This window comes from Dreissena polymorpha, chromosome 13 (genome assembly GCF_020536995.1).
Source record: "Dreissena polymorpha isolate Duluth1 chromosome 13, UMN_Dpol_1.0, whole genome shotgun sequence".
Classification (NCBI taxonomy): domain Eukaryota; kingdom Metazoa; phylum Mollusca; class Bivalvia; order Myida; family Dreissenidae; genus Dreissena; species Dreissena polymorpha.
The window spans coordinates 30,451,420-30,473,510 of record NC_068367.1 but is presented as its reverse complement, the minus strand read 5'-3'; the positions used below and the strand labels follow the sequence as shown (position 1 = coordinate 30,473,510).

The window sequence follows — 22,091 nt, the reverse complement described above, 5'->3', positions numbered from 1 at the left end:
TTATAATGGTGCCACAGATCAAAATGTGTTTACTTCATTGAACATCATTAATACCAATTTTTAAACGGATACAGACACGTTTATTCGTATTTGTTAAAGAATATAAAATTTTGACAATGTGTCGTCTGAACAAACATGCACATATTTCCAACAAGTTTGCATGTATTTGAACAAGAATAAGTCTTCTACAGTAAAACGGAAATCATTCGAAATTATTTAAAACTCTTATTTTATTCGTTTTCTGATACCACCTTTTCTGGAATTTAATTCTAGATTTGTATTGTATATATATATATGTATATATATATATATATATATATATATATATATATATATATATATATATATATATATATATATATATATATATATATATATATATATATATATATATATTCAAGAATAAGTGTTATATATACTCGCTTAAAGTAATTTACTAAACGAAATAAAAATGAACGAGTGATCACTGTGTGTACGTTTTATGACAGGTAAACACTAACGAAAATACAAATTGAAATATCGCGGGTACAAAAATTATATAAAAAACAACAAGAGAGCCTTATCCTGGGAAAACGGGGCTTAATGCATGTGCATAGTGTCATCCCAGAATAGCAGGTGCAGTCCGCATATGGATATCAGGGACGACACCTTCATCCTACACTGGATTTTCGTTCAGAATGGACTTCTTATAAAACAAAAACTTCCATACAAGCGGAAAGTGTCGTCCCTGATTAAACAATTAATGCATATTCATTTAGCCAAATTTTCACAGAAGAAGAAGCTCAATGTAAACAAGTTCATCACAGCATTATAAGAATTCAACATCTTAGGGAAAACGTAAGCTTCATACAAAACATACGGTAGCTCCTACCGACATGACGTTAGGCGGGGTTTATCAGATCAGCAAATGCAAACAGTGGAGTGGGTGAGATTGAAATGTGAATATTACATATATTACATTATTTGTGTTGAAGCTATCCGTGGTATGGACAAGCAAAGTTGGACAAAATGAGATCGACTATTTGCGGACAACTCCACTTCAGGATGATAAAGCCCATGGGTGATGTTTCTATACCACAATATGGCCTGGGAAGACCACACGTGTGTGAACATGAACGGCATATGCATTACATATGCAAATAAGTGAACCTTGCTCTTTGAACAGGGGGTTTAATGCGTGTGTTTAAAGTGTCATCCCAAATTAGCCTGTGCAATCCGCACAGACCCGTTTTCTCAGAACGCGTCTCATACTATTTAAACTCGGGCGCCGATTTTCAAAAACAAAGGCGAAAACCGTCGGCTTTAATTATATCCTAAATGTTACCGGGTGTTTTCAAATAACTCGCATAGATAGAGATATTGGTTTTAATAGTATTTTACAAATATAATTAAGTAACAGAAGCACCAGAACTCGAGGCTAAATCATCAGTGCCGAATAAGCACCGTGGAGACTCATATGAAGTGAAACTGTTGGGGCCCACGTCCCGGGCCCCTGGTCGGCCTAGTGCCTACTACAATGCCAGCGCCTATTCGATTACACCCAAAATAAAATAAGCCTACCTGCGACAAGTCTGACAAGACAATGTCGTTTTATAGGTAAAAATGTCATTGTAATACCGTAATTCTAATACGACATTACACGTATTAGATGGAGATTTTTAGAAAACAATACATGTTTGCGAATAATAAATGTGTGTTACCTGGTAAGCGAATGCTATACCATAAATCGAAACATATTAATGTAATAAATTATTTGGCATTGCCAAATCATTAGAATAGTCTAAGTAAGTACATAAACAAATTATTTCGTCACACACTCATGGGACACCTAAAGTCGCGGGGCCCTAAGGCAGATGCCTACTCTGCCTAATGGGTAATCCGGGACTGTACATCTTCCGTTTTCGATTTATAGATAACTACACTAGGTATAAAGGAATGTATGTCCGTAGGCTGAGATACAGAATACCTTGTGACAAAGTACGTATGTATCCAATGATGGACAGTGAACGAAAACGGGTAGGGTTTTCTTTCCAACCCGCGCCGCTTCAATGAAACACACGCAGTCTTCTGCAAATGCGACATTTCCGCGAATTGTTTGTAACACCGATCCCGCATGTACGGGAATTTGACAGGATCGATCGTGGGAAAGAAGTACTCCGCAGGCGCCAGGTAAACTCCATTCGTTTTACCGGCCTCTATGTTATTATCGATTAAATATTGCCTATAAAGTAGAGTAATGTAATGCGGACCGGTGCTGTCTAACACGTGCCACATATGTGCAAATTTCGGAATGTTGTCGAGGAATTTCTTCATCAGTGGATGCCCCTTACTGCAGATCATCAAAGCGTTGATCACTAAATGCTCGAAGTTAGAATCTATTATAGGGTGTTCGTAGGGTTCCTGTGGTAAAACGCACGAGTATTTTCTTATGATTGGGTCAAGTGGCTGTAAACTTTCCATATCGAGATCCGCGTACACCCCGCCATATTCATGCAGGATCGCGTACCGCATGGCGTCTGCCCGCCGGATGTTTTCCAGATACCCGTCGTACGCCGGAAGCACCTGTGGGTACTTGTCTGCGATCAATGCGCGCGCAGATTCGTCCGTCCAGAACATGTAAGTCCAGTCCGGATGATTTCGCGACCATGACTTCATCCAGTCGACGTAACGTGCCGGAATTTCGGTAGTTTTCCACGTCTGATGAATAATCTTCTCCACCTTGCTGGGTCCATCGCTCGGGAAATCCTCAGCCTCGTAAATACCCGGATCCGGAAACTCGTTTAAGTCCAACTGGTCATAACCGGGAATTATTATCTGCCGACAGAAGATAATGTTAACGTTTCAAGGATGAGAAAGACTATGTTAAAATTTTCAACAGCAAAAAAACAAACAAAAATAACTAAAATTACATTTAAAAAATCCAGTCTATCTTGCTCTATTTATTTCAACAGCATCGGCACGAGGTAACCTGTATTTGTTGATTTTCTGTTCAAACCAAACAGGCAAACATGATTTAGACCAAAACAAGCTAGATTTATGCTATAAATCAACAGAGAAGAGCTAGATTTACTAGAGTTAAAGTATGATTTTAACAAAATGTTAATTTAACGTTAGCAAAACTGTTTAAGACATTTTTTTATTTTACAGAAAACAAGACCAGTTTTGAATTGATTATGTTGTGTAACACCGGGTCATTTGGGTTGTACATGCAATGAGGGCTGCTGTGCGCAGCAGAGGAAACAACTGTGACGAAAAATCTGGAGAAAATCTGTTTACAGTAATTTCCCCTGGGACGTGTTACAATTCGTAGAGCGTGCATGCTATTTAATAGTTAACTGATCTTCATAGATTTACAGCAAAAATTACACTATTTATATGAACAGTTTACAGTTGGGCTGTGCTTTTAGATCTCATATATGATAACACGAGCACATTAATAATGAAATAGAACGAATCACAAACATGAAAATAAAGTCTAATCAGAAAGACGTTCTGAGACGTTGACAGCATTGAAACATTGAACCAATATGAAATCCACATAAAATCAGCATAAAAACCTTACCTCGTCGCCAACGCCAAGGAAAAGCTTGACACCGACGAGCAGCAAGGCCACGGCCAGACATCCGCCCACCACAAACCGTCGCTTCACTCTCACAGTCATCAGAAGGCGGAACTTAGCGCGAGAACTGTTGCATTGTGGGAGGGACAATGCTGAAGAGGAAGGCACAGTAACGGTTAAGACTGACACTGACTGTGTTATCTGTTTAACAGGCCAAACACGTGTTTGATTCCACTGTTATCACCAAAGGAATATGTTTAGAAGATCCGCCAACTGTTTATACCTTTTTTACAATACAGTAAACTAACGCGTTTATCTTAATGTTCAATGATATGATATAAGTCTTAAACAATCTATTTTCATCATTTTCTTTCTTAATATGTAAAAAAGATAAAAGCTTTCGATGACAATTTTCTATGACCGAATGAAGCAAACTGAGCGATAACTCAACTTAGAATACCTAAATAAAACTTAGGGTCGGAATCAAAATATAGGATCTGTCGGGTTAGTGTAAAGGAACACAAACACGATTGATGACATTTTTAAATAAACAAAAACTGTTTGTAACATGGATATGACCTCTCTCCCAGTTTGTTAAAACATTAAAGAATTAAGAAAAGTGGAAACCGAATGAGCACTGTTGGATCTTGAATAAAAAATACATACATGTAATCGTCTATCAATCAAGCAACAAATCTAAAGCCTGCTACCGATCGAGCTACAAACGCAAACCCGTCACCGATCATACCACCAATATAGCCCACCATCTAAAGACGCATTTCCACTTGAGTATTTAAAGTTTAATTGTCCACACCTTTGATATGGAAGCTTTTAGAATGTGATATCCTTCTGAAGATTGCATGAAGTTATGTTTGTAACCAAAAAGCACGATAATTCACATACAGTTTAAGTTGAAACCAATTTATTTAAGCTCAATTCTATAAAAAGCCTTAAGCTAACGGAGATTCTCTCGAGACCGCTTCCTGGGAAGAACCAGTACTTGCTGCCGATATATGAACTCTTGAGATACCCTGTTCAAAGTTTGGATTGAACTCGGAACCCCCTGATCGCAAGACGGACACCATGTCACTACCCCACCGTTACCTCTATGGTTTGAAATGTTCTGCCTTTAAACGCTACGATGATAACTAAGCATAAATCAAATATTTGAGCAATTTAAATGCTACAATTCATTCAAATAGCAAACAATGAAACTTCAAACTCTGTAAGTTGACAAATTATTGTTATTTCCACTTCTTTTATAATTTTAAGTGACGTTAGAATCTGAAATCTATCAAAGCTTTTTTTAAGCAAACATACACTTTAGATACAATTAATTGCGAAATTATATATTTAAGCAAATGTATTTAATTCTACAAAAGAAATGTGTTCCAAATGACAGATTATAATATCACTGAGTAGTAAGTATGCGGCCAAATGACATCCGATTGATTTGGACCATGTCCCAACTTATACATTAGGTCTTACGTTACTGCAACGTAGTTAAGTCTTCAAACAAGTTCAACGAGTAAATATGTTATTGAACCACTGATTGTACCACTTGTAATCTTATATAAATCAAATACTCAAATGAATAATATACAAATAAGTTTTTAAAAAATCATTTTAAATTACAGTATTATCGTTACTGAATATGGTGACGTTTGAACTATTGTAATCAGTAGCATACACACTCATTTGATTCGTCTTCAGTAATAACGTTTAAAGCCCCAAAAACACTCAACATCAACGAATACTTCGTAAAATATTATGTATGTGTGACACTATACACCCCCGGAAACCAGATATGCTGTGAAAAATTGGATGTGCTAGGAGAAGTTGCCGATAGATTTCGATGAAATTCGGTAGGGTAAGTAGTAAGTAAGTAAATCCAGTTCTATAATTGTTTATAGGCATTTTTGAATCAAAATATATTTTGGTGTATGCAAAGGAGGTATTGCCATGTATGTTAGAAAAATCCTGGTTATTATTATTATTCAGGATTTATTGAAATATGCCTATTTAAAGTCGACGATGCAGGGATTTGTCCCATATTTAGCACTTTATTTACAAATTTCTTTAAAGGTATGCCAGTGAAAAACATTTGCACCGACAATTAAATTAACCAATGTCCCCGAGTAACATATCCGCCAGGGTTTCTTAAAAACAATCGTATTAGTGGAAAAAATCGACTTTACCCCCCGTTCACACATAGCTGCGACTTTACGACGATCATCCCGATCAAGCCACGATCTGAAAAAAAAAGTATCGAGGCCGATCGGAGTCTAAATCGAGCAATTTGGAAAATTATGGTCTTCATTTCGACCGTTCTACGATGCCCCTACGTCAAACGCTTATTACGTTTACTGCCGCGACATTCAATATCATACGACGACGCTACTCAGAGATTTTACTGCGCTTTTACTACGATCATGAAGATCTCTCCACGATGCTTCCGCGCTGCCTGTACGATTACGGCGCTTCTACTACGCTCTTTTTACGACTTTACACCGATTCTTTTTGGCTACGATCCCTCTACGCTTGTTTTGAGCATGTTCAAAATAAGCGTGGCGAGAGCGTAGAGCTCTCCGATCATGAAGACTCTACCGCGATCATACTGCGCTTCTGAAGACTCCAAAACGTTTCTCCTGCGATTTGTCACGATCGGCCACGTTTTCGGCCACCTTTTGATCGTAGTAGAGCGGGCGTCTATGTGTGCACGGGGGGTTACATTAAACATGGTGATGAAAAAATGATATGATATCGGGTTTCCGGGGTTGCTATACTCCCTGTGAATTTTCCGCGACGATATCCGAACATTTACATACCAACACGAGATTGGCTTTAGGCAGCGTTGGAAGCACGACGCACGGTAGTTCTTACAGGCATACAAAAATAAAAACGAGCATTTTGTAGCTCGTTCAATCTATGTTACCAAACCATTGAAATTTTGGCTGATGCTAAAAGGAACACTGATTTTTTATGGGTTAAATTTATTTTACGAAATATTTTACGACATATTCGTTTATTTTGAGGGTTTATTGGGCTTTAATCACACGGAAAAAGAAGTAACAGTATCGATATGCATTGCCTGTAATTAAATACATACAGGGGGTCGCATATTGAGGGAAGAAGCGATTCTCAAAAACAACAATATTTAACAAAAAGGCCATAAGGCCATACGTCGCTCATCTGAGAATTGTAGAAACACAAAATGTTATGTGCGGAAATTGTGATGTTTGTGTTATAACCTTCCGTTTCATCTGGGCTGGGTTTTTTTACTTTGTATGACATATATTGTATATGGTCTGAGAGGGTATAAAAACAAATAAAAGTATTCACAATAAAATCAATATCTTTTGAACAAGCCTCTCGGTGGGCCAATTTTGACCCCAGGTTTATGATAAACTTAGTAGAGGACCACTATAAGATGGCGCAGACAATCTGTTAAACACATAAGCCTTACGGTTTCAGAGAATAAGAGTTTGCTTAATGCCGGCCACCATAAAATGTTTTATGCTAAATACCAAACCGTTAAGCCTTGCGATTTAAGATATTTGTTCCAATATGTAAATTATAAAAATAAACTAACTTTATAAAGGACCACCATACGATATAACATACCAAATATTGCACCCCTTACCTGTTAGGCTTCACAGATTATTAAAGTTATTAACTTTGCAAGTCTATACAATCATGTGACCTCGGCATGAGTAAAAGACCACTAGACCACACCAAATATTAAACCCGTGTGATTTCAGATAAGATTTTAAAGTTAGTTTATGTATAAGTCTATGTAAATAGTGTGGCCCCTTTGGGTTGCCAGTTAAAACTCAATAGTAGGATTTGAACAGTTAAGTATAGGATTACTAGACAAAACCGTAAAGCTAAGACCCTTGTGAGCTTTGAAGTTTTCATTTTTAATATTCTATATGTTTAGCTCTTATGACCATAAGCAATGGACCGGAACGATTTGTAAAGCTTTGAAAGAGTGTCATCCGCGGATTATTCGTGTGACATTTCGTTAAAATTTCAAATGGTTAAGGAGGAGAAGTCGTAAGAAGACTAACGTAAAGACGAATCAGACGTATTCCTTATTCTCAGGTATCGGCCCTCCTCATAATATCATGCCTTTAACGAAAAGAATTCAAGAAGTGCTGGAAAGTGATTTTCAATTTTTAGAAATCGTAATTTATATAATGGTTTTCCATGACAATGACGACGATCATTCTCTTGATTTCCGGTGTTCATTGGAAAGTAGGTCATGTTTATTTCAGGGTGATGCTATGATTGTTAAATTACGAAACACACAATTATGTTGGTTTGTTAAAAATGATAAAGCTACTATTAATCCATAAACAGTTTATGGATTAATAGTAGCTTTATCATTTTTTTGTTTGCAGCTTTTTAAATAAAATGTAACACATACTTTAAGAACAACATAAGCAAGAGTTTCCTTTTTCCATGAAGATACTATTGTTAGAACAGGCAAAGTAACGCACCTTACAATGCAATCAGAAAGGCCATTTTATGAGAACAATTGTACATGATATAAATTACTACAGGGAGCTAAGTCCAACCAGTATTTTGTCAAAACAATGCCGATTTAAATGCAGTTTTCGTTGTTATGTCCAAGAATACACATTTGACTATAGAGTGACATATAACACATGCGTTTTTTGTATTTGTACACTTCCAAAATCCGTATGTATTCATTAAGAGGGCCGATACTACGGACAGACATGCTATTGACGGGTCACGGACAACTTGAATGATGGATATATTAATAATGGATGCATGGATGGACTAGTGGATGAATAGATGCATGGCTGGATGAATAAATGGACCTAGAGGTCAATGGATGGATGTATGGAAGGCTAGATTGATGGATGGATTGATGCATGAATGAATTTAATTATAAATGGATGGATGAATAAATGGACTTAGAGGTCATTGAATGGATGTATGGAATATTAGATTGATGGATGGATTGATGAATAGATGAATGAATAAATGGACATAGAGGTCAATGAATGGATGTATGGAATCCTAGATTGATGGATAGATTGATGAATGGATGAATTGAATGATGAATGGAACGATGAATAAATGGACCTAGAGGTCATTAAATGGATGTATAGAATGCAAGATTGATGGATGGATTGTTAAATGGATGAATTGAATTGATGAATAAATGGACTCAGAGGTTAATTAATGGATGTATGGAATAATAGATTGATGGATTGATTGATTAATGGATGAATTAGATGATGAATGGATGGATGAATAAATGGACTGTGGGGTCAATGAATGGATGTATGGAATAATAGATTGATGGATTGATTGATTAATGGATGGATAGATGAGCGGATTAATATAGGACTAGGAGAATGGGAGACTAGTATAATTTATGGATTAATGATTGATTGATCAATAAGAGAATGTTTGGATGGATCGGCTTTACATATAATAATTGTATGTGAATCAAAGGGATCTTTTCACGGTTTGGTAAATTGACAAAATTGAAAAAAAGTTGTTTCAGATTCGCAAATATTCGTTTTAGTTATGATATTTGTCCAATATAGCCATTATATGTATCTTTTGATGATTTGAAAACCTAAAAATTATAAAGCGTTGCAACGCGAAACGATTGAATAATTTGGAGAGTTCTGTTGTTGTCGTTTAAATTTACGAAACTACGAAGATTGCTTATATAATGTATAAAATACTTACACTGTGGGTACCCGGCGGAATAGCCGAGAGAGCTAATGCGTTTTTAGTTCAGACTAACTCCAGGACTCCGGGGGTCACTGGCTCGAGCCCTGGTACCGGCTACTTTTTTCCTTTTTTAAATTTTATTCTTGATTTTTTACTGGAGCTTTTAAAATCCAATGTTTACATTTATCAATATAAAGCATTTAATGACAAACTTCAAAATTAGTTGCAATAATTCAGCTCTTAGCTTTATAGCCCAATGGGCTGCCAGAGCCGCCATAGCAAAAATTATCAAAGGCTCCGGGAGTCCGTTTATATGGACTAACTTCAAAATATGCCAAAATCTGTGAAAAGGCCCCTTTAAAATATAAAAATGCCTAATTAAACGCAATTTATAAGTTCAGTAATTGATAAAGACATCGTTTTGTCGATGAAGTAAACACAAGAAGAAACAAAAAAGCTCAGTTCAACAATGACTGAACGATGTTAAACCAATGTAGAAAGGGCTTACTAATGTTAATAACTATGTCAAGCTCAATTTACAAACGTATGTTTTAATACACATACCTGATTTACTGTACGCAAGAATTAACACATAATAAACACATAATACTCACGAATGCTCTGCTAGTTTATCCCAATATGTAAACATTCAGGATATTTAATCACACACATTACGTTAATTTAACTCATAACAATTTAATCCGAATTAAGCAAATATACTCCGTATTAGAGCACATTCAGTGTATTGGTCCTTGCTTTCACTATGCGTTTACAGAATGTATTCAACACACAATTTTAGCCTATAAATAAACTTGATGCATAGAGTGCGGTGTGGAAAACTGAAATCAATAGTTGAGTGGTGCGGTTACAATGTCAAAGCGGAAATAGAAAGCAAAACGGATCTCTCTTTGAATGATCATACAAACCATGTTTGGTATTAAATACGTGTTAAGTTTTATAATTCAAAGTAACATTTGTGTAGTAAAGATTAAAAAATGGATCGCTTTATACTATAACATTGAAATATATCTAGATACATAATTAAATACGGGTTTATATATGTCTCGACAGCATTATACTGGTACTCGTTAAAGGGACATGTTCACAAATGTTGACATGTCATGAAGTTTGTCATTTAAAACTATAAATTTATAAATGTAAACATCGGAAATAAAGAGTTCCAGTATAAAACAAAAATAAAATTAAAGAAAGAAAAAAGTAACCCACAACTGGGTTCGAATCACTGACCCTTAGAGTAAAAGTCTAGCGCTTACACCACTCAGCAATCCGTGCTGACATAGATATTGAATATAGCGTATTATATACATTAATATAAGAAATGCGCGTAATGTTACAAAATATAACGATAACAACAGAACTCTCCAAACTATTCAATCGTTCGCGTTTGTAACGCTTTATAACTTACAGGTTTTTAAATCGTCAAAAGGTGCATATTATTGATATTTTAGAGAGAGTGGTAAATGTTCAGTACTAATGTTTGCTAGCAAAAACATAATTACAACAAAGATTTGCAAATCTGAAAACAAGAGGGCCTGAAAGGCCCAAAGTCGCTCACCTGAGATAAAAAAGAAATAACCTGTTCTTTGCAGCCCAAGATATCAATGAAACATAATAATGTTCTAACGAAGATTTTATGAAGAATGAACAACAAATGGCCCCCTGGCGGCCATGTTTTTTAACAGTTCTGAATCATTTTTGAACTATCCAAGATATGTCCAAATTTCATGAAGATAATGTGTCTTCCAGACTGTTCACATGTTTTCACTTTATACATATAAATAAAACTGCCTAACCACCTGGTGCCCATGTTTTTCCACTTATCACGACCATTTTCAAACTCGTCCGAGACATCCACATAGCTAATGTCTTGACAAAATTTCATGATGATTAGGCAAAAAATGTGACTTCTAGAGTGTTCAAAAGCTTTTTCGGCGTTAGCTGTATACGCCAGCTTTTCACCTTAGCCTGACCTTTGTTAGCGTCCAATAGAATTCAAATAAAACTTCACGCGGCCAAGTACAGATGAATACACTTCATTGACTGCATTGGCTGATTTGAGAATACGACCAGAACATTGGAAACATGTCCGCGTCTTTGTAACACTGTTTTACTGCGTGTTCAGCATGAAACAATTTTATATCTAATGAAAAGGCTTAATAGATAGAACAGTTTTACACTCAATCTCGACATCAATACAGTTTGTGCGTCCACCTTTTATTTTCAGAAGATTTTCAGCGCGAGAACTTTTGCACTTAAAGGCTATGTTCTCATATTTAGTACTAACTTCCATATTCCTGTCAACATGTTAACATGTTAAAGTATAGAGAGCAGTGGAAGCGAAGACTCACTTTAATGCATTGCATTTCAACTCGCGAGGTATATCGGGTCAATTTGCGGCCACTGTGTGTGAATGTCAGAGTTTACATACAGGTCATCGCTGCGTCTCTACCCTATGTGCTGATCGGAGTTCGCGGCCAGGAAAATAATCGTTACATAATAAAGACGCTATAGCGTGAACTAGGTGAACTGGAATTTTCTTTAGACCAGACAGATGTTAAATGAAGATATCCAGCAATATCATATGGTATGTCAATAATAGATTCTTAATGTGTTTTACAACAATACCATGATAAATATTATTTTTAATTAATTTAACAAGAATTATGCCATCATATTGACTAATGAATTAAGCATGAGCGCAATGATTCTCGATACTGTTAATAATCGAATCAAATAGCAACGCCAGACAAACCACTAAAACAGGTTTGTTCGAAGAACGCGCGTATAAATATTTAAAATATGTACGGATACTTCGCGTGTGACCGATTGACTCATATGTTTTAATTTCACTTCCATTCTTCTTTTGGTTTTCTGTTTTGTATCTATACGTTTATGACCAGCAATATGTAATAATGCAAAATAAGCCGCGAAAACTCCGCGTATCATCCCGTACTGCGTTTGCTGCAGCTAAGAACTGCACAGAAAAAGACATTCGCTATCTATGATCTCATTCATTGAAGTCTTTACCTTTCATTAACTGCAACCACAAAAACGCCGTATATCTTTTTTAAAGATATTTCTTGTTTACTATATAATTATAAGGAAAAAGACCCCCCTGGCGGCCATGTTTTTTTTTACCGATCCAAACCATTTTCGAACTCAACTGTCGTATCCAGGTGTGGTATTGCGGTCTCGTTTGCTTACGCAAGTGAACCGGTCACGGGATGGCTACGGGTTATGTTACTTTGTGAGCACTTATGTAATGCGGAAATATTTATTCGACAAACGCTTATTTCCGGTCAGAACGACACCGCTGATTGGTTGTAATTCAATTAACTTAAGGTATTGCCGTTTACTTAAATATAATTTTATAAACAAATTATTCAACATTAGGCTGTTTAACACTAAACAATTAAGAAATATGAAAATGTATCGATTTTATATTTCATTTCATTAATATTGTGTATCATTCATTACCGTTTTATTTTCAATTTTCTGACATCGTTTTAATACATAAAGCCTGAAAATGATTAAATCTTGATTAATGAACTCTGCAAATAAGAAAGATAAATCTTGACTTTGAAGGTTATTCTGATTCTGATTTCTATCTCCAGAAACTTATTATTGAAATTATTTCTTTATTGTTTTCATAGAGTATCCATTTGATATGTGTTAACATATCTTAAATATGATTATATAAAGTGAATTATTATGGAATCTTGTTTTGATATGAAGTTCCCATTTAAATTACATATTTTTTGTTAATTGTTAACAAGAAATATCTTTAAAAAAGATATACGGCGTTGATAGTTCAACGAATGAGATCAAGGATAGCGAATGTTTTTTGAATCACACGCAGAACTGGATGTTACGCGGAGTTTTCGCGGCTTTTTTAACATTATTACATATTGCTGGTCATAAACCTATAGATACAAAACAGAAAATCAAAAGAAGAATGGAAGTGAAATTAAAACATATGAGTCAACCGGCCACACCCGAAGTATCCATATTTATAGGCGCGTTCTTCGAACAAACCTGTTTTAGTGGTTTGTCGGGCATTGCTATTTGATTTGATTATTAACAGTATCGAGAATCATCGCGCTCATGCTTAATACATAAGTCAATATGGTGGAATAATTATTGTTAAATTAATCAAAAATAATATTTATCATTGTATTGTTGAAAACACATTAAGAATCTATTATTGGAATATCATAATTATATTGCTGAACATCTTCATTTAACATATTTCTTGGCTAAAGAAAATTCCTGGTCACCTAGTTCACGGATATCGTCTTTATTATATAACGATTATTTTACTGGCCGCGAACTCCGGTGATGACCTGTATATAAACTCTGACATCCAGGCACACTAACCGCGAATTGACCCGATATCTCACGGGTTGAAATGCAATGCATTAAAGTGAGGCCTCGCTTCCACTGCTCTTTATACTTTTACATGTTAACATGTTGACCGGAATATGGAAGTAAATACTAAATATGAAAACATAGCCTTTAAGTATAAAAGCTTTTGCCATGGCAATCCTCTGAAAATAAAATGTGCAACCACAAACTGTATTGATGTCGAGAAATGAGTGTAAAACTGTTCTATCTATTAAGCCTTTTCATTAGAGATAAAATTGTTTCATGCAGTAAAACAGTGTTACAAAGACGCGTATATGTTTCCAATGTTCTGGTGGTATACTCAAATCAGCCAATGGAATAAATGAAGTGTATTCATTCGTACCTAGCCGCGGGAAATTTTATTTGAATTTTATTGGACACTTACAAAGGTCAGGTAAGGTGAAAAGCTGGCTTAATACAGCACGCCGAAAAACATGCATTTAATACTCCTTCTGTGAAATAAAATATATCAAACACTACAACTAGCTTGTATTACTGACCACTGATATTAACATCTGGCATAGAGCACGGTGAGAGGGTAATTAAGTACCTTGGAATCATGATTCTGTCAGTCTGTGGTCATTATCAATTTGTTCAGGGCAACTCATGCTGGTTTTCTAACTGTATCAGACACTACTTGGCTAAGAAAGCTGAGTTTTAAAAAGTTACACACTGCAATGATCAATATCTGCAGGGAATTTCTCAAAAATGGCTTATCAGTAATAGTTCCCATTATATATTAATTTGCTACAAACTGATAACAAATGTGACAAAATAATCAGTACAGATTTACACAAGAAATTACAACTTAGCCAAAACTGGCATTATACTAGAAAAAATATGCATTTTGAAGTATTTACCCTTTTAGTGTTTTGGATCCAAGGGGTCTAACAAATTATAGAGCAGAAGTAAAAATAGATTGGGAAACATGACTCAGCAGGTTAAACAAGGGAGATATATACTGCAAATTTGTATACATTTTGTCTTTCTTTCAGCTATCTCTTAGTTGATAGGCTTACCATAAGTAATAATGACTAAAACAGTTATGTTAATTATGAAAATTCTTTGTTATGAAAAATTAAATAATACAGTTAATGGTACATAACAATGACATAATAAAACCAAACTTTACTACACAGGAAACAAATGTTCTGACCAAAGTTCCTGAAGATTGGGCAACTGAATTAAATAAATAATTTTAAACTGTAAAGAGGTTATGAATTAATGGTGTTATTTAATTTTAAAAATCTATAGATTATTGCAAGTTTAATATGCAAAATATGAAGGATATTAACTTAACATTGTCTTCATTGTAAGAATTCATTAAAGCAGCACTTTATAATATAACTAGAGTGTTAACAAGGTTTTACTATAGTCATATATATATCGGACAATAAATGTGGCCTCTAGAGTGTTAGCAAGATTTTAATATAGCCATATATAGCCATATAAGGAAAAATGCCCCGCCCCTTGACAGCCATGTTTTCAAGCAAAGGCTACCATTTTTGAACTCATCCAAGATTTCATTGGGACAAATCATCTGAGCAAGTTTCATGAAGATTGAACAATAAATGTGGCCTCTACAATGTTAACAAGGTTTTACTATAGCCATATAAGGAAAAATGCCCCGCCCCCTTGCGGCCATGTTTTTCAACCTACCGGTATCATTTTCAAACTCGTCCAAGATATTATTGGGATTAATCTTCTGACCAAATTTCATGAAGATTGGGCAATACATGTGGTCTCTAGAGTGTTAACAAGATTTTACTATAGCCATATAAGGAAAAATGCCCCGCCTCTTGGCAGCCATGTTTTTCAAGCAAACGTAATCATTTTCGAACTCATCCAATATATCATTAAGACCAATCTTCTGACCAAATTTCATGAAGATTGGACAATAAATGTGGCCTCTAGAGAGAGAACAAGGCAAATGTTGACGTCGCACAACGGACGACAGACGACGGACGACGGACAAAAGGCGATCACAAAAGCTCACCTTGAGCACGTTGTGCTCAGGTGTGCTAAAAATCACTGCTCTAGAGTGTTAACAAGGTTTTACTAAAGCCATATATAGCCATATAAGGAAATATGCCCCGCCCCTGTTTTAAAAGCAACCAAAACCATTTTCGAACTGATCCAAGATATCATTGGGAAAAATTTTCTGACCAAGTTTCATGATGATCGGAAAATAAATGTGACCTCTTGAGTGTTAACAAAGTTTTACTATAGCCATATTAGGAAAATGCCTCTAGAGTGTTAACAAAGTTTTACTATAGCCATATTAGGAAAAATGCCCCGACCCCAAGGTGGCCATGTTTTTCAACAGAACAGAACAGAATATTTTATTTTAGCTTAAGCATACAGCTCATCGCCATAAACATACATATGCAATAACAGCATGCGTGACAATTATATACAAAACATACATCCTTTTGAGGAAAGATCAATTAAAAAAAGTAATGACATACAACATGTTTTAGTGAGAATGTCACATGGATGGGGTTAATACAAAGTGATCATATAATGTTAACACGAAATTTAATAATTGTTACAAATATAACATTATTCTAAGCTTATTGTCAACCAACCGGCATCATTTTTGAATTCGTCCAAGATATTATTGGGATGAATTTTCTGACCGAGTTTCATGAAGATCGGACAATAAATGTGGCCTCTAGAGTTTTAACAAGATTATACTATAGCCATATATAGCCATATAATGAAAAATGCCCCGCCCCTTGGCAGCCATGTTTTTCAAGCGAACGTAACCATTTTCGAACTCATCCATGACAAATCTTCTGCCCATATTCCATGAAGATTGGACAATAAATGTGGCCTCTATAGTGTTAACAAGGTTTTGCTATACCGATATAAGGAAAAATGCCCCGCCTCCTGGCGGCCATGTTTTTCAACCAAAGAACATCATTTCTGAACTCGTTTAAGATATAATTGGGATGAATCTTCTGACCAAGTTTCATGAAGATTGGACAATAAATGTGGATGTTTTCAACACCGATGCAATCAAATCGTTTCATATTGGGGCGACAGTGTCTTTTTCTGGGTTTACAGATTGAATGTCAGGATGGTTAGACGACGGTGTCTAGCTAGCCATTATATGACAACAAAGTGTTTTTGACGGCCTTCCGTTTCGCGCAGACATATTGTTTTTTACGGGTTTACGAGTAAACGGAAATCACGCGACAAAATAGACAATAATACCGGAACCCAGTATACAATTTTTCGGTAATTTAAATTAACGAAAAGCGCCGTTAGGTTAGAGACCAGCACATCACGCCGCGCTGACGCGAACGTATCCGTACGGTCAGATTTATTTCGTAAATGCGTTAAAAGGATATTAAAGTCGTAATTGTACGTCCATTTTATAAAAATAAATGCGTAAACCTTCATTAAAAAGCCGTATTTACGGCTGTACGGCTCTTATCTGGAGTTCTGATTTAAACTTTTATAGAAGGATTGTATCGCGTGAATGTGAACCATTTGAACATGATACATAATGACCCTAGAGCTATACTAGTCTACCCGTGTTCAACAACTCATTAAGCAAACCCCTCACAACGGTTACCTCCGGCATTTCAACATTTGTTAAGAGATGTGAAGCTCATACACTTTAACGGCCTGCTAGGTTATTAATATTCCAGCATAGAAACTGAAGGTATACCTTATATACGTATAACTATAAGTTACAATTTACATATCACCTTCAAAATGGCGACTTGTGATTAACCCAATTTCCGAAGAAGCTTATCCAATCACCTAGTATAGATATTCGTTATCATGCCAATATTAACCAGATAATGATGGTCGTTTAAAACCTGTTTCATATTATTTATTTTATTTTTCCGTTTGAGTGTTCAGTACATAAAAGAAGGCCATAATGCCCCCGAAGCATTCACATGGGTACAATATTCACAAATTGTCGTATACATTACCTGGTATCCTTGTTTAAATACCACTTGTCACAGTGCCATACGAGTTACATTACAGACATCATCTTGTATTTGTCATAACAAATACTAAGTAAAATTTATTATATTTAAATACTTTACTTCTTTGATGGCTTTATATAATAGTCGATTATGGACTTGACCCATGTACATATATAACGAGCAATACAAAGCTACTGCTGATACTTTAAGGGTTACAGTATTTCATCATAAAAAGACTGTATTGCAAGAAAATTTGTAAATCGTCTTGTTTAAATGAAACATGTCTTTTTCGGAAATAGTTCAAGTATTCATGTGGAATAAATGCACATAACATAAACCATATTTAAAGTGTATTTTTCCAATAGCTACAAACGCAAACATGCGAGTGTTCGATTTTTCATAAGTTACGCCAGTGGAACATTCCGCATAAAAAAAATTTCTACATCTTATTCAAATAACATTTTCTTATTACCGCTAAATATGATTTTCTTCAAATAGTGGGGATCGAGTAGAATAAGTTTGATTTTTCGATTAATGTGACTAAAGCTGTCGGTTAAATGAGGCCTTCAAATGACAAATTTCGTGCACCGCAATCACATGTAATTTTGTAGTTAACAGTTAATGTGTTTAGTAAACCGAAAACGTACCTATATCGAGGGCTGATTCTATCCCTTCAGATAATTATAATACTTGGTAAGGTTGTCAATGACATATGTTCAGATCGTCTGTGCCGAAAACGGAGACCTTCATGATATATAAAGTTATCCCACGGATGTAAATATGATAATTGTATTGGGTACTTAGTATTTATTCATATACTTAAGTTAAAACTATCAAGCACTGAGATGTTATAAAGCAACGCGCGCTCATGTAAGTATACCTCTTATGACAAATCAATACCGAAAAAAAAAAGAAGTTTGATTGCTAAATGCCCACCGTTATGATTGAGTTTATTTCAAACATAGTTTGCATAGGGGGGGGGGGGGTTATGGTTTGCTCTCTGTGCATCAATCCGTCACACTTTTCTGTTTTAATAAATGTGCCATTCAGAGCTCTAGATAAGAGGCGTATCTGCGTATTTACGTATTGAAAAAAATAAAAAAAACGCATTAAAAATCGGCCCAGTACGTAACAAAACGCTTTACAAATCTTGGTACGTATTTTAAATCGATTAAAGTGCGTAACCGGTTTAACAATAATCCAGTTAAGTTTTTAGTGTAAGGTAACCTTTGAATCAAAAGTAAGTCAATCAAAATAAGTTTGTAATAAAAATGGCGGCCCATCATGTTTGTGGATCGAAAAGGGACGTTTTAAGCAACTTGCGGGAAGATTTTTTAAAGAAAGACTGTTCATATCGTCTTTTTAAATATATTCTGTTTGCATTTGAAAATATAAATAACAAATAATAATACTATTTCTAGATTTAACACGCCTTTTACTTTTTCCGTTTTCTATGGAAATGGAAAATACCCCTAAATATTCCTAACCCTTTATGGCTGAAACAAAGGAGTAAAATACGCATTGACAATAATATCAGGGGGTGAAATACCCTTTAGACTAAATCCTTATCTGCAGCTCTGGTGCCATTTCGGTCTACGCTAAACGCCCCTACCCGCCCGATCTCAAGTTAAATTTCAATTTGTACGACTTCACCATACGAATGTTACCAATTATCGAAACTTAACCCCTGTTTGTAACAGCAATTGTGCTCGTTCGTTGTTAATGTTTTAATTGTCAGGCAATTGATTCCCGGCACCATTATGGCATGTTGTTTTATTGGCCGACATCGTTAATTTACATTATATTGCGCGTTTAAGATCGAAGCTGTAAGATAAAGTCCTTGAACAATTAATTCATAAAAAAACGTTTCATGTTATTCTTTTATTGAAATTTTACTGGTCATCTGATTTTTTTCAGTACTTACATTTTACAATTCGCTTTTGATAATGGCACTGCGCTTTCGGTACGCGGTTATTGGCTTTTCTGTGTTCTTTACGTACCTTGATATCTCTATCTTACTTCTTTTTAGACATTAGTTGGTATTTTCGACACAATTCTATAGCAACCACAGGAAGCAATATATATTTGTCTTCAAATTTATTACACAAGTGGCTTTGATTAGTTTTAATTGGTGTATATTTGGAGAGATTTGGGAAGATTAATTAGTAAGTGGTGTGTAACCTATATTTGATTTTAAGTATTTTTTATTGGGAAATTACATATTGTCACGAGAAGAATGAAGCATTAAACAAAACAATAGTGCCCATCACACAAACATGATGTAAAATAATTATTTTCATGTAGATTTCGGTAGATTTGAGTACATTTAAGTAGATTTGAGTAGATTTGGGAAGATTTCGGTAGATTTGGGTAATTTATGCCGCCGTTAGTGAAATGTGATATTTTATGTTGCCAATAGATAAAGTATAATGAATTAAATTTGCTGAACTTCATGCCTATTGATTACATCTTATTTTTGTTCAAGCACAAAATAACATCAGACGAGCCAGCTGGGAGATTAAAAGCCAGACGGGGTCTCTGTGCAGAAGATCATGAAGATGTCTAGGAATGCGTGACCTTCTTGAGAAGAAGTTTGATAAGTTATTAAAACCACACCACCAGCAAACACTAAGCATCTCTGCTCAATGCCTGTGATATATTACGACGATGAAATAGAACACTGCGCAAAAGCAACTATTCCTGTCTATTCCACTTGCAGATGTAACAAGCAAAGTTGCCAACCAATATGGGACTAGTAAAAGCTCATTTTGCAGCTAGTTGCTGTAAAAAATTAACATACACGAGCAGTCTTTGATATTGTGCAATGACAATAATAGATTTTAGAGTAACTATAGCACTCATGTTGATATAATATGTTTGAATGTAGAAGACATTTTACCTATACTCACTTTAGTATGCACTTTTAATAATTTATATTTCATTCCACAATAGTGACTTACAATAAGTGCATGCATTTATTTATTTTAAAATGGTTAACATGTTAACCACAAAGTTTTAATCATTTTCATGTTACTAACTCTGTAATATTTATGATTCCTTAAAGTGATATTATGGGCATTTTTCACTGTTGATTTGAGCTGAAAAGAATTAACAGGTCAAAATAGTTAGTTAAAATGTGGTAACTGACCAATTATCTGCAACTCATCTTGCTACCAGTTGTTTAAAAATATATATTATTGTATGCATATGTGACCACATACACTTACTAGAGGTCTCTACAAAGCAAAGAAATTGCAACAAAATGGCTGGAAATTAGGTTTTTTGTCACGAAAAAGAATTATAAAGTCGCTGCTCACATAAGGTTGCCTGGTCTTCTCCAGTTGGTATCCATATTTTCCCAACATGGTCATTAAAAACGCAAATTTCTCCACAATAAATAGTTTTCTGGAGAAATCCTTCTGAGAGGTTATGGCAGACATGTGTAAGTTTGTATAAATCTTTAAACTATTGTAAGGGCTTGCAAATTAAAGCAGTTTTTCTCCCTTAAATGCCCGAACATGGCCCATTTTGCCCGATCTTCTACTTCAAGGAGCCACATTTCGCTCATTTTTTAAGAAAATTTGTCAGGATTTTTTCTTCATGTAGGCCAATACCTTTGTTATCAATGTAAATTCACAGTTGTTTCAAATTGGACTTTAAATATTTAAATTTTTCCAATTTACTTACCGTATGCAAGTTCTGTCAAAAATACACCGCGCTGCTCCATTGGTCTTACGCTGCTCACCAGGCATCGGGTTTCCTGGGGTAAAGCAGTGCATTGTTACTATACAATAACATTATATGATGATCAATATTAACACATGCTACACTTAAATCAATTTTATGAGTTTTGGTGAACAACGGCATTTTTTGACCGCCCTGTTTTGTCTGCAGTTTGGTTTGTCTACACAGGGTTCTTCCGTTCCCAATAATTATTCATTTTGACAAAACCATTTTGCAGAATATATATTTAAGCTAGAATAAAGCAACACACCTGAGAAACTAGATATGAGAAAAAATAATATATCCGTTGTAGAACACAAACATAACAGTAGAAATATTTGAAAATAAAACGAAAACTTCGATAGCGGAACCTTACCATAAATCGACAAACTGATCTATACCGCTATTCTTCTATCGTTGTATAAAACACAGTGTATGAAAACATATGATCATTACATAAAAGTGTATCAGTACCCTATGTAACTGTTGCAAACACTGACCACTGTTTCACAATGTTACTGCTTGTATCGTCATATCACACAATAACTGTGAACAAGAAGGGACGATCATCTTTAGATGGTCTCTTCTACAAATGGCACACCATACTTATTTTTTGAAACTCTGAAGAAAATTCTGGACAAAGAAACTGTGAAAGAACGTAATTCTAACCTTGTTGTGGTCTTTGATAGTGTGTGACCAATTTTTATAATGCGCACTTT

The 22,091-nt window shown here is 35.1% G+C and overlaps 1 protein-coding gene across 2 annotated transcripts; it reads right to left on the bottom strand.

The window, feature by feature from the left end:
- Positions 1 to 463: 463 nt before the first annotated feature.
- Positions 464 to 21,391, bottom strand: LOC127855074 (uncharacterized). 2 transcript variants are annotated; one of them, XM_052390428.1, is made up of 3 exons: positions 21,337 to 21,391; positions 3,563 to 3,711; positions 464 to 2,814 (listed from the first exon to the last, which is right to left on the bottom strand). In XM_052390428.1, the coding sequence occupies exons 1-3, from the start codon at positions 21,374 to 21,376 to the stop codon at positions 1,867 to 1,869; spliced, it is 1,137 nt and encodes a 378-aa protein (XP_052246388.1). In that variant the 5' UTR covers positions 21,377 to 21,391; the 3' UTR covers positions 464 to 1,866. The 2 variants fall into 2 exon arrangements, with proteins under 2 accessions (XP_052246388.1, XP_052246389.1); XM_052390429.1 differs by lacking the exon at positions 21,337 to 21,391 and adding an exon at positions 9,892 to 10,107.
- Between the last annotated feature and the right edge of the window lie 700 nt (positions 21,392 to 22,091).

Coding starts and splice junctions, on each gene's coding strand:
- LOC127855074 (XM_052390428.1), bottom strand. CDS start 21,376: ATGGAGCAGCGCGGTGTATTTTTGACAGAACTTGCATACG. Junction 3,712..21,336: donor TTTGACAGAACTTGCATACG/GTAAGTAAATTG, acceptor CTTCCTCTTCAG/CATTGTCCCTCCCACAATGC. Junction 2,815..3,562: donor TCCTTGGCGTTGGCGACGAG/GTAAGGTTTTTA, acceptor TTCTGTCGGCAG/ATAATAATTCCCGGTTATGA.